Source organism: Heloderma suspectum, chromosome 15 (genome assembly GCF_057233095.1).
Source record: "Heloderma suspectum isolate Gila_16-S chromosome 15, 16-S_ref, whole genome shotgun sequence".
NCBI lineage: Eukaryota > Metazoa > Chordata > Lepidosauria > Squamata > Helodermatidae > Heloderma > Heloderma suspectum.
Genome location: NC_139472.1, coordinates 9,069,779 through 9,083,081, shown reverse-complemented (window position 1 = coordinate 9,083,081; position 13,303 = coordinate 9,069,779). Strand labels below are relative to the sequence as shown.

The window sequence follows — 13,303 nt, the reverse complement described above, 5'->3', positions numbered from 1 at the left end:
ACCAGTTAAAAGTTGTAATGTAGATTGGCTCACACACACGATTTTCTGTTCAGCTTCGCTATTGCCTTTAAATGCTTGATTATCTGTAACCTTCTCAGTGTTACTGTAGGATTCTAATTCCCTAGATAATATACGTAGGATTCTAATTCCCCTTATGAGTGATTTTAATTCATTTTACATTCTTCTTTAGCAAAACAAAGAATTGCTTGCAAAGACCTTATGGTGGTCTCTTCAACTTTGGGGGGTATCAGGTTTTCCTAAGCACCCAGAGTTCGACGCCAAAAGTTCAACGCCGTCATGTATGTGTTTGGTGAGACGCACATCCATGTAAATTAAAGTATACTTCATAACACTGTTTTGGCACTGAATAACCATATCCTGAAGGGAGTACCTAATTTCCTTGTCGACATTGTGTTTTGAGGCAGGGTTTAACGTGTGTGTTGAGTGTAGTTGCATGTTGGGATTCCACCTGTGGAAGACTCAATTTATTTATTTCGTTATTTATTTCATTTCTATACCGCCCATAGCCGAAGCTCTCTGGGCGGTTCACAAAAATTAAAACCAAACGGCACACAACAATATAAAATATATATAACATTAAAACCACAATATAACAATACAACCACAATGAAACCTAGCAGCAGTGCAGGAATTTAAAATACAGATTTAAAACAACAAAGCTAAAAGTCTAGAGAGCTAAAAATCTGGGCTGCAGCTTGGAATGTGGTCTCTGAGGTGGGATGTAGGAAACAAAAGAAGTATCTCTGAGAATGTGCAAAGTGTTTCTGCCTCATGGAGGTGGCAGTGTGGTGAAGGGGTTCGTGGCCTTCTCCTGGTGGGCGGGCTCAAGATGGTTAGAGAGGTGCGTGTCTTCAGAACAACACAGACGTGCCACTTGTTTGCAACTGGATAATTAGGCCTCTAACAAAAAAAAGTGTGGGGGGGTGATGCACCTTGACAGAAGGCTGTTTTAGTGACTCATTGGAGAAAACACCCACGCCATATCTGGTTTTTAAATTTTGGGGGAAATCTTTTTCTGTACTACCTTATGGACTAGAAAGTGCATTTTCAATTAAGAACACCAAAATTGTGATCCAAAGTGTTTGGTTCTAGTTCTGAAATTATATATACATCTGTGTCACATACATTACATGCTCTGTGATCCAACTTCGCTGACCCCTTGGCTGTCTGTGCCCTATCCTTTTGCAGCTGAATTTTGCATTGAAAAGAGCATGTGTGAATAATTAAAGCTCAGCACCAGGTACATGTTTAAGAAAACTGTGTCACCAAAACAATGCAATTCTTGCTTGCTAATGTTGCTGCCTGCCTGCCTGCCCTTAATTTATTATTTCTGACTTGGATTCCTGCATTGAGCAGCGGGTTGGACTCGATGGCCTTGTAGGCCCCTTCCAACCCTACTATTCTATTCTATGATTCTATGTATGGGGTTACTCACAGTAAAAAAAGGAAAGAACTTCTAACCACAAATTAATATTTTTCAAAATTCATAATTAACTTCCCGTTCTGTGGTGTAGGCCCAATCACTTTTTTCCCATTTCAGAAACAAATATGTTTAGGATAGCAGTTTAAGTGTTAAATATACTGTTATTTTTCTTTCAGAGGTCTTAACATACGGGACACAGCTGTCCCACCTTGAAATATACTTTGCCCCTTCTGTGCCCCACTGAATAGTTTTTCTCATGCCCCCACTTCTCTTATGTCCGTTGTTTTGATCAGCTCCAGTATCTCCCTGGAGGCAGTGCGGAAGTGGGGAGAGGTCGGTTCTCCGGGAGCCAACTAGCGTCCGAGGTCGGTTCCCGGAAAACAAGATATCCTACGGCCGTCTAGCCACTCTCTAGCAGCCATAGGATTGCTCCCTCCATGATTTTATTATATTTAGCCGTATATAAATACCAGAAAGAAAGAAAGAAAGAAAGAGAAGATGGAAGAAGAAGGTGTGTGTGTGTGAGGGGTCCTTATGGCGGTAAGTAAGTCAGTGCAAAAACCAACATGATAACAATCATGCTTAATGTTTGTATGGCGTTGAAGTGTTCCAGGCACAACAGCCCTGTAAGGCAGCTCAACATGGCCTTGGGCGGCTTCTGGATTTCAGAATCTGGCTGCCTCTCAATGCTAGTGATTGGCTGAGCTGGAATAATAGGAGTGCCCAAAGGGTTCGATCCCGGGGCCGAAGTCAAGGACCCCGCCAGCCAGAAAGTGGCAGGCGTCGTGGGGGCAGTGTGAAACAGGCCCGGCGTCAACATCTGGGCAAGCACTGGTGTGCTGAGGCCAGTCAGGGCTGGTGCTGTTCACCGCAACATCCTTCCTCTCTTCTTATTTTTCAAAGCATCTTATTACCTGATGCATTTCACGTCAGGGCCACAGCAGAAGCGATCTTCGCTTGCTTCCTGGATTCGTGATGGTGCCACGATTGCAGGGAGTTTAAAATGCAACACTGCACATGCTCAGAGTATTTCTTTCTTATTAGGGTTGGAAAATAGTTCGCTGTGCTTGTTGGTTGGTTTGCTCTAAACATATCATGGATATAGAAATAGTTGTAAAGCATGAAATGTGTAACTGTAATTGAAATCTTGATTCGGGATGATGTGGGGTAAGGTGAATTGAAGAATTCATTTTATTTGAGGTGATTTGGATGGGGAAAAAATTGGCTGACTTTGCCTTTTGTGAGATTTAAATAAAGCTGAAGAATTATTTCTAAATGTGCATACAGTATATACAGTCAGGGCCAGAAATATTGGCACAAGGATAACTGTTTTGGCAGTTGGCCTCTGTACACCACCACGTTGAAGATGAAAGGAAACACACCCAGATGGAAGCGAAGTCAGGACTTCCAGCTGTAATTCAAGGGGTGTGACAAAAGTGGGGCACTAACCATTCAGGAAGGACAGCCAGTGGCATACCCCCCCCCCCAATCGTTGGTGGCTCATAAGTAATGGAACGAATGGCTGACAAGCAGCTGCATGGCCAGGTGTGGCCTGTTCCCTGGGTACCCCATGACCAGTCAAGCAGATAAAGGCCTGGAGGTGGTTCTGAGTGTTACATTTGCATTTGGTAGCTGTTCACTGGAACTCCCAACATGAGGTCCAAAGAGGCGTCCATGCGAGTGAAGGAGGCCATCATTAGGCTGAAGAAACAAAATAAACCCATCAGAGAGATAGCAAAAACAGTGGGAGTGGCCAAGACAACAGTTTGGAACATCCTGAAAAAGAAGGAATTAACTGGCAAGCTCAGCAACAGCAAAAGGCCTGGCGGCAGACCACGGAAGACAACTAAAGGGGATGACCACAGAATTCTGCTCATGGTGAAGAGGAACCCTTTCACAACATCTAGCCAGGTCAAGAACGCTCTTGAGGAGGTAGGCATGTCATTGTCAACATCTACAGTCAAGAGACGGCTTTATGAATGTAAATACAGAGGCTTCACAACAAGGTGCAACCCACTGGTAACGCTCAAGGACAGGCCAGATTAGCCTTTGCCAGCAAGCCTGCCCAGTTCTGGAATAAGATTCTTTGGACTGATGAGACCAAGATTAACTTGTACCAGAATGATGGGAAGAGAAAAGTATGGAGAAGGAAAGGAACAGCTCATGCTCCAAAGCATACCACATAATCTGTCAAACATGGTGGAGGCAGTGTTCTGGCATGGGCATGTATGGCTGCCAATGGAGCCAGGTTACTGGTGTTTATTGATGACCTGACTGCCGATAAAAGCGGCAGGATGAATTCTGAAGTGTATAGGGCTATACTTTCTGCTCAGATTCAGCCGAATGCTGCCAAACTTATAGGATGCCGCTTCATATTGCAGATGGATATGTACCCAAAACATACAGCAAAAGCTACCCAAGAGTTTCTCAAGGCAAAGAAGTGGGATGTTCTTCAATGGCCAAGTCAGTCACCTGATCTCAGCCCAATACAGCATGCTTCTCACTCACTGAAGACAAGACTGAAGGCAGAAAGACCCACAAACAAGCAGCAGCTGAAGGCAGCTGCAGTAAAGGCCTGGCAAAGCATCTCGAGGGAGGAAACTCAGCATTTGGTCATGTCCATGGGTTCCAGACTTCAGGCAGTCATTGGCTGCAAAGGATTTTCATCCAGGTATTAAGGACGTTCCTTAAGTTTGAAATGATGTTGGTTTGTTCCATTACTTATGAGCCCCCAACGATGGAGGTGTGTGTATGCCACTGGCTGTCCTTCCTGAATGATTAGTGCCCCACTTTTGCCAAACCCCTTGAATTACAGCTGAAAGTCCTGACTTCGCTCCCATCTGGGTGTGTTTCCTTTCAACTTCAATGTGGTGGTGTACAGAGGCCAACTGCCAAAACAGTTGTCCTTGTTCCAATATTTCTGGCCCTGACTGTAGATGTAAATCTTTTAGGGTGCAATCCTTTTCATGTTTAACCAGAAAAAAGTCCTACAGCTCCCAAGATTCCCCAGCCACCTTTGCTGCCTGGGGAATGCTGGGAGTTGTAGGACTTTTGTGTGTGTCTAAACATGCATAGGATTGCACCCTGAGAACCGAGCAACGCTCCTGATACCTACAGACTCTGGGTTGTATTTTCTGCAAAAGGCTCGGTGGGCTTGCCTTTTGGGGGTTCATGTCTGTTGCTGTCAGGGTCCATCAGTGGTCAGTTTTCAGGGTCCAAGGGGCGCCGGCTATCCATCCACAGGGAACAGCAGGGCGATACACAGCCTTTGGTACGTGGGCAGGAGTGGGTAACATTGCCTGGGGCAGGAGGCTGAGTTGAAAAAGCAGCAGCTGAAGATCAGAAGGGCAAAAGGCGAGTGGCATAGTCCAGGGCAGGAGGGAGGTCACATTTACAAAGGGACTAGGAGCTTAGCAAGTGGGACGAGTCACTCAGACTAAAGACCAAACTCGGAGGCTGGGGTTGGATGAGGCCTGGTGAAGCCAGTTTTGTCCCTTTTGTTATGTTTTGGCCAAAACAGAACCGAGTAACGCAGAGACACGGGCGATCTAAGCATCGTGGTTCTGACTCTCCCAGAAGCGGAGGCCGTTGCTGGCAGCCCCACGCCAGAAGCTGCGGGAGGGGCTTCTCTGGGAACTCGGCATCTTGCAGCTTTCAGTTTCGTCTCCTCGCTGCTGCTGCTGCTGCTGCTGCTGCTGGGCCAGGCACAGATGAACTCTCCCTCTGCGGGAAACGCCTCTCTTCTGCATCCTTCCCAGCCCAGGTAAACCCCAGGATGGCACTTTGGGGGGACAGGAAGTTTCCTCAGGGCATCCGAAGGGTGCCTTAGTCTGAAGCAGGGTCACTGGAGTTCGGGCCCGTGGGCCTTCATTTGCAGCCTGGGCGAACTAGGTGACTTTAGAGGATGCAACTAGGCCATTTTAGACCATAGTCTGGGGGGGGGGGTGTGTTAGTGGCCACAAAGCACACAACTAACATCCTTCTCTGCCCTCCAGCCGCCCTCCCACGCTTTCAAACTGCTTCCACAATCCTGATAATGCAACAACACCGTTTGGCAGCGCTGGTAAAAGAAATGCTCTGAGCGTGTGCAGTTTTGCGTTTTTATTACGCTCATTCACATTTTTTATCTGTGACATTTCTGTCCGGCCCAGTAGCCGAACCTCTTGGCTTCACAGCACTGGCCTGGCCACAGGAAGGAAACGGAGTTGGCTTCTGCACCTGCCACTCGCCGGGTGGTCATCTGTGTCCCCTGGGCTGCCAGTCCCTGGACTTTGTCCCCGAGGTCCAGTCCCAGCTTCACCACTGGGTTTAGCCCAGGGATGTGTTTGCAAGAGGAGAAGTGCTGGTAGTGCCACTGAGCGTGTGCAGAGGGCCACGCTCTCCCCACAATCAACCACAAGTTTAAGCCATTCAGGGTGCTGAGGGTGCTGTGTAGCTGAGAGGCTTCTGGGCAGGACTTGAGTCCCCCCTTGTTGTATCATTTTATTACTACTTACTACATTTCTATCCTGCCTTTTTTCCTCCTTAAGGAACCCAAGGCAGCATGCATAATCCTCCTCTCCATTTTATCCTCACAACAACAACCCTGTGAGGTAGGCTGGGCTGAGAGTCTGTGACTGGCCCAAAGCCACCCAGTGAGCTTCCGTGGCCGAGTGGGGACTAGAACCTGGATCTCCGTTGGACTACGTTGGGACATGGGAGGGGCCATGGGAGGGGGGATGGAATGGAGTGTCTGAACCCAGAACAGAAGCACTAGACGCTGCAACATTTTGTTGCAGAACCCTGGTTGTCTATTTATTTACTTACTTATTTAACATTATTTTTTGGCCGCCTTTAAGAATCAGGCCCTCTCAAGGCAGGATTGAAAAACATACAAAAGTATACCAACAGGCAAATAAAGATACAATAAAATACCATAAAACACTGTAGAAACAGGTTACACCAATAAAACCTGCAGTCCACAGATTGTGGGGAGGCCAGGCGGATCTTCAGAGCTTTCCTGAAGATCTGCAACGAAGGGGCCTGATGAAACCCTCAAGGGTGTGGGGCCACCACTGAGAAGCCCTCTGCCTTGTACTCATTGTCTGTTTCCCATTGTCCGTTTCCCACTAATCGACTTAGAGCAGCCTCCCTCCCTTTCACTCTCCCTCTCCCATCATCTCTCCCTCCTAGTTCCTCTTTGAAGGCAGAAGGGTGCTCTTTGACAGGGATGGCGAACATTGGAGATTTACCCGAAGACATCCTGCTGGAGGTGCTGTCTCTGGTTCCTGCGAAGGAACTAATTTGCAACTGCCAGCTGGTTTGTTTGTATTGGCGGGAGCTCATCAACTCGACTCTTCTGTGGAAGCACAAGTACCAACAGAAGGGTGACGATCTTATGAGAGGAAACGTGAAGGCCTTCTACATTTTCTGCCACCTGGAGAAGAACTTAATCAAGAACCCTTGTGGTGAAGGTGAGTCTCCCAGACAGAAAGCTGATTCACAAGAGCCTTTCTGAAAGTGTTTAGCATATCCCTCTGGGATTGTCCCACTTCAGGGTGGGAGATGGCATATTTTAAGATTGCCCTGGCTTAAAAAGAAAGAGGGAGGGAGAATGAATGAATGAATGAATGAATGACTCACCTTCCTTTTCTGTAGAAAGCTAGCACCTCCAGGTTCTGAGGTCCTGGCAAGGGCTGTCCCATCTGCTACAGCCACCCACCCAAAGCCTCTCCCTTCACTGTCCGTCTTTCTATGTTTATTTTTTCCCGCGCAGAAGGTTTGGACTTTTGGGAAATCGAGACAACTTCAAAGGGTGAGTGGAAAGTTCAGGAAGTGGCTGGCAGGGGTAAAAAGAAGCTCAAAACGACGGACTTTCTTTGGAGGAATTCTCATGTGGAATATAAGGCCCAACACCATGTCAACACGTGTTTTGCTGCATGTAATGGGTGAGTATTGTAGCCGTGTTTGAACTAAAATTCAGTTTTCCCTGTTGTAATTCTCACGCAGAGCTGAAATTCTGCATTTGGATAGCTTCCCCGCCACCAATTTTTTTAAAAGATCCAAATTCATTAATTACAAAAGGGTAGATTAATTCATATAAACATCTAATATACTGAGTTTTTTAAATATATATATATATATATATATATATATATATTTAATTTGTTGTTGTCGTTCAATCATGTCCGACTCTTCGTGACCCTGTGGACCATAGCACGCCAGGCCTTCCTGTCCTGCGCTCTCTCCCGGAGTGTGCTCAAGTCCACATTCATTGCATCAGTGATGCTATCTATCCATCTCATCCTCTGCCGTCCCCTTCTCCTTTTGCCTTCAGTCTTTCCCAGCATCTGGGTCTTTTCCAGAGAGTTTTCTCTTCGCATTAGGTGGCCAAAATATTTGAGCTTCAGCTTCAGTATCTGTCCTTCCAATGAGCACTCAGGGTTGATTTCCTTTAGGATGGACTGATTTGACCTCCTTGCAGTCCAGGGGACTCTTAAGAGTCTTCTCCAGCACCACAGTTCGAAAGCATCAATTCTTCAGCGCTCAGCCTTCAGGCCAGCTCTCACAGCCATACGTTGCTACTGGGAAAACCATAGCTTTGATTATACGAACTTTTGTCGGCAAGGTGATGTCTTTGCTTCTTACTATGCTGTCTACGTTTGCCGTAGCTTTCCTCCCAAGGAGCAAGCGTCTTTTAATTTCATGGCTACAGTCACCGTCTGCGGTGATCTTGGAGCCCAAGAAAGTAAAATCTGTCACAGCTTCCAAATCCATTTTAGAACAGATATTCTAAATCCATTCATTTATTTCATTTTTATCCTGCCTCTCAACCAAAAAGGCTACTTCCGTGTGTTTGTCATCTGAATTACGTATTAAACTGCAGTTTAAAATAGAACTGTCTAAATAAAAATCTCAGTTAATCAGATTTTCAACACTGTGTCTAATGCTGGAGATAAGAGACCTTCATTATTTTACAGTTATCACTGAATGCTTATTTAACACCAGCAAAGGATTAGGTGCTGTCTCTGACATCTAAGTTGACTTACTCAGTTTATAAAATTGAATGTTTAAATATATTCTAAATCCATTCATTTATTTCATTTTTATCTCGCCTCTCAGCCAAAAAGGCTCACCCAGAGTGACTTTCGAAGAAAAGGAATATGGCAGTCCCTGCAAACAGGCTTACAATCCAAAAGACACAACATAAAAGGAAAGGGGGAGGGAGGAAGCGAAAAGCAAATTCAGGCACTAGATTCTTCATTGCACAGCTCAACAAGTGATGGAATTTGATCTAAGAAGTGATGCTGCTGCTTTTGACATCCACAGCAGTGGCAGCTGTGAGCAGGAGGAACGGGGAGCTCTCAGATGGATCTGTATCCAGATTCCAGGCAGGAAAGGGGTGGGGGGCTGACAGCTGCTTCCTTTCCCTCTGATGGCCTCACCAGAAACAGACACACCTGCATGGGGCCGAAACAAGTATTATAAATCATTACCTTTTTAGCCTGCCCTTCCTCTACATAATGTCCTCCCTTTTATCCTCACAACAACCCTGTAAGGCAGGTTAGGCTGACAGTCAACGGGTGTCCCAAGGCCACCTTGTATGGGTGGGGATTTGTCCTTCGGTCTTTCCCTTCTAAGTCCAGTGCTCTGGCCACTACACCACACAGTCCCTTACTGGATTGTCAAGCACCTTGGCAGGGCGTAGTGGGTCACATCTTTTTTTTAAGCCCTGCCTCAGGGAGTGGATTCCAGACTCGGAGGTGTATTTGTGCACACAAAGGAAAGGGAGAAGCCTGCACCAAGCCACAAACCTAAAAAATGCAGATCTAGGCAGAAACCGTGTTTTCCTGGAGGGCCACGTTGAGGGGCGGGTGGGGAGCCAGGCCCCCTGTATCATTCTGCAAAGACTGTTGCTAGAATGTTCTGTGGCCCCCAAACCATCATTGTTTCCCCCTGCATGAGCACCTGGATGGGCAGGGTGAGAGATATGCTTCATGGGGTCTGGATTGGGCCCCAAGAGGCCATTTGTGTTGGATTAGTGAGGGGGGCCCAGAAGGGCTTCCATTTGTGCTTTCAGAGGCCATTTGTTCACAGCTCTAATAAATACTCTTGGGGGGGGATTGGATTTGGCCCAAGGATGCCAGTTGCTGACCCTCCAACTTGATGTTTGGGCTACAGCTGCCATGATCCCTCACCATTGGCTATGGTGACTAGGGTTGATGGGAGTTGTAGGCCCAAATGTCTGGAGAGGGCCACAAGTTGCCCACCCCCCTGCTCTAGAACCCAGGGCTGAAACACTGGATTGGTGGGGGTGGTTCCTAAAGGGTTTCGACTTGTGCTTTCAGACTCTGCATCAAGTCGCAGCGCATCACCCTCAAGGATCACGGCTACTGGGATCAGCTCATCGACGAGACCAGTCCCACAATTGCGGTGAAAGATTGGTGAGTTCAGAGCATCTTGGGTAGGGTGGGGGCAACTTATGAGACGAAAGATCTTGAGGGCCCTATGAGAGCCAAATTATCAGTCAATTAGTAGGACAGAGAAATAGGTCTGACCAGACTTGGGCTGCAGGATCTCGGACAGCTCCAAGATTACAGGAGCTTGGACAACTCCAAGGCTGCAGAGTTGCACCAGCAGTGGTCTGACCCACCCAGAGCCCTTGCACCCCTGCACAGACCTTGGAGACCCCGCCAGGGCCTGCCTTCCCAAGACCGGAGTCCAGGGGAGCCGTTCCTCTCTTTGGGTTGGGTTGCTGGATAATCACGCTCGGCTCTTGCCTAAGCTACCTCAAAGGGCTGTTGTGAGTATAAAATGCAGTGGAGGGAGGGAGAATCGTGCGTGTAGCCTTGATCTCCTTGGAAGAAAGACAGGATATAAAGGCAATAATAATTTTTTAAAAAATAAGTGGGTTATTGGGCACAGTGGAGGCAGATGGCTCCGATTTCGGTGGGGCTGTAAATCCATTCTGGGTTTCAGTCAGAGCCGGTCAGCGCTCTAAAGGAGCTATCCAAGCTGCTCCACCCTAAGAGTTCTGGCTGGTTCTGCCTGAAACCCAGAGCGGATGCATGGCCCCACTGACATTGGACCCACCAGCCTCCCTTGATTGGACATTGCAGGCGCGCAGGTGAGACAGAGGGGCCAGCAAAGACAACATCAGGCTGTGCTCTTGTTCACCGCGGGGCCATCGGCTGCCCGCTGTTCTCGCTACAGCCCCAGCTAGGAGTGGGAGGGACGGTGATGCCCAAACCCATTCGTGCCCCAAATGATGCCTTCTCCTTGCGCTCTCCCCGATAGGTTTTATTGCGCCAAAGGCTGCAGCTATCAGCTGTGTGTGAAGCTGTTGTTGGCAGACTCCACGGTCCTCCTAGAGTTTTGTTCCAAGAACGAGTTCAAGTATGGCTGGAGCAGTGGAAAATGGCGCCAGGTAAAGTCCGCGGAGTGCAGGGGCGTCATTCGCACACCTCTGAATAAACGGCTCCCGACGAGTGGCGTTTGCGGGTCGAAGCACCGGGACCTTTTTATTAGCAAGGAATTTGACGCCATCTGCCACCCCCCTCAGACTTGGCGTTTCCTCTGAGCTTAGCTGCAGTTCTCAGAGCGGCTGGAGGAAAATCGGTTTTCCCAGCGATGATATATTATTGTGAGCTATCCCTGTTGTGAATCAAAATGTATTTGGGGGTGGCTTGGCCTCAGACGGACAGCTGACCCAATCGCTTTACGAAAGACCTGCTCCTGTTGCGTAGATCTGGTACTGAAAAGGTTAAGACAGTATTGTTGGCTGGGTCCTAAAGAAGCTGCAGCAGCAACTTTTATGCCTCAAGCTGAGGCAACTCCATTGTCAGAAAGCAAGTTTAGGCATAGCCCACTGCACGGTATTTTTTGGACACAAATTCTCAAACAGTTCTCACGTGGTCACAGTGTCAAATACCACAAGTCTAGGTCTTCATACATATGGGTCTGGGGTCTGGAATATGAGTCTGGGGCTCTTGTAATGTGTGGGGTTTTCTTCTGAAACTTCACGTGGACTTTTTATCAAGCCATCGGCCTTTTTTTAATTATTTTTTTATTTACAATGTTTATATACCGCTCCACATCAAAGATTTCAGAGCGGTGAGCAGCAAGATAAAAGAATAAATTCCCATGAGCTGGGATTATAATTGGGGATCCCAATTAAAACATTTTTAAAAGAACAGATTCTGAACATAATAAACGGTGGCTGGTCGCTCAGGGAAGGCCTCTCGGAATAATGGCATCTTCAGGAGGTGCCGAAAGCAACACAGTGTTGGCGCCTGCCTGACCTGCAGAAGCAGGGAGTTCCACAGGAAGGGGGCCACCATGCTGAAGGCTCTTTTCCTGGTGGACTCCAACTGGGCCAAAGGTCCAAGTGGAACCCTCAGGCGCAAGCCCTCCGATGACCTCAGTGGCCGGGCAGGTTGGTAAGGAAGGAGGCGCTCTCTCAGGTATCCTGCTCCCAAGTTGTTTAGGGCTTTGTACACTAGCACCAAAAACGTAAACCTGGGCGGTAGCAAATAGGCACCCAGTGCAGTTCCCTCAGCAAAGGAGCTGCATGCGGAAAAGGGGCAGCTCCCGACAACAGGTGAGCTGCTGTGTTCGACACTAGCTCAGCTTCTGGACCAGCCTCAAGGGCAGCCCCACAGAGAGCGCGTTGCAGTAATCCAGTCTTGAGGTTACTCATGCCTGCACCACTATTTCAGGTCCAAAGTAGCAGTTTGCAGCTTTTTCAAGACCAAGCCAACAATATTCTTTAACCTTTTCTGCCAGAGACTAACATGGCTGAGATGAAAACTGGCTAGAACTGGTTTGTTGATGTAGTTCAACCAAACTGCTCGCCATTTTGGACTCTCCTTGGGGTGTGGCTATGGGGCTGTCATGTTCAGTGCCTAGACATCAACATTTCCCACTACACCACTGTTCCAGACAGGGGCACTTTCCTCCCTATATCTGTAACCTTCACCAACCTCAGCTTCCCACCCCTCTCTCACTGGTGTCCAGGTTTGGTACACTTTCTTCGTCTGCCCTCCCGGCGTCCGCCACATCCTCTTCCAACACCAAGGCCAAAACGTGCCAGAGCAGCCGTTCAAGGACCGCATGAGAATCACCAAAAGCAGCATCACCATCCGCCCATTTTCTGTGGAGAAAGGTGACTTCCCCGAGTACAAATACCATGACGACGACGACAATGTCGACTATTTCTCCAGCGGTGACGAAGACTGGAGCATCTACTCTACTTGCTACCACAGTGATGACGATGACATCTACTACTTGTGGTAAAAAGCCCCCTTTGGACCACCTTCATTCTCTTCTGCATATCCTCCAACCCCCCCGTTAAATTTGCACCCCAGTCTCGTCCCCATTTCAGACGTTGTCTGCTTCTTTGGAGTTGTACCTTTGCAGCTGCTCCCCGTAGATGAGCAGCAAGGATATTTGGCTATTAAACAAGACAAAGCAAGACTTCTGGATCTTTACAGCGAAAAGCCGGCAAAGAGGAAGTTGGGAGCTCTCTCTTGACCCAAGATAGTTTTGAGTGGCAAAGAAGTCCGCAGTTTTCTGAACGCGTAGAGGGATGCACAACCAAACAATGTTTCCTGTGCAGGAGTTTTCTCTACCACCGCGTGAATAAAATTAATTCATTTGTGCTTCTTGCATTGCTTGGACTTTGGGCTTCAACTTGAGAAAAAAAACTAACCTTTTGCTTCTCTCTGCACTCAGAATGTATTTATACCAGGCTCCCTAGGTGACCCGTTTATATTTGTGATGAAGTGAACCCTCTGTTCCATGAAGCTTCTGCCTAAATCAGTGTGTTCATCTTTTAAGGTACCAACAGGCTCCCAGTTGTTTCCTGCAAATGGCTTGCGC

General features: G+C 47.7%; 1 protein-coding gene across 1 annotated transcript; it reads left to right on the top strand.

Annotated features, from left to right (window-relative positions):
* The first annotated feature begins 4,873 nt into the window (after positions 1-4,873).
* LOC146335294 (F-box only protein 44-like) lies at positions 4,874-13,100 on the top strand. Its single transcript, XM_084822098.1, has 6 exons — positions 4,874-5,207; positions 6,617-6,897; positions 7,200-7,371; positions 9,772-9,867; positions 10,721-10,850; positions 12,440-13,100. The coding sequence occupies exons 1-6, from the start codon at positions 5,155-5,157 to the stop codon at positions 12,716-12,718; spliced, it is 1,011 nt and encodes a 336-aa protein (XP_084678224.1). The 5' UTR covers positions 4,874-5,154; the 3' UTR covers positions 12,719-13,100.
* Positions 13,101-13,303: the final 203 nt, after the last annotated feature.

Bases quoted from the DNA above. Each gene is read 5' to 3' on its own strand.
- LOC146335294 (XM_084822098.1), top strand. From the start codon at position 5,155: ATGAACTCTCCCTCTGCGGGAAACGCCTCTCTTCTGCATCCTTCCCAG. The intron at 7,372-9,771 runs GTGAGTATTGTA...TTGTGCTTTCAG, and splicing joins TGTTTTGCTGCATGTAATGG to ACTCTGCATCAAGTCGCAGC. The intron at 9,868-10,720 runs GTGAGTTCAGAG...TCTCCCCGATAG, and splicing joins ACAATTGCGGTGAAAGATTG to GTTTTATTGCGCCAAAGGCT.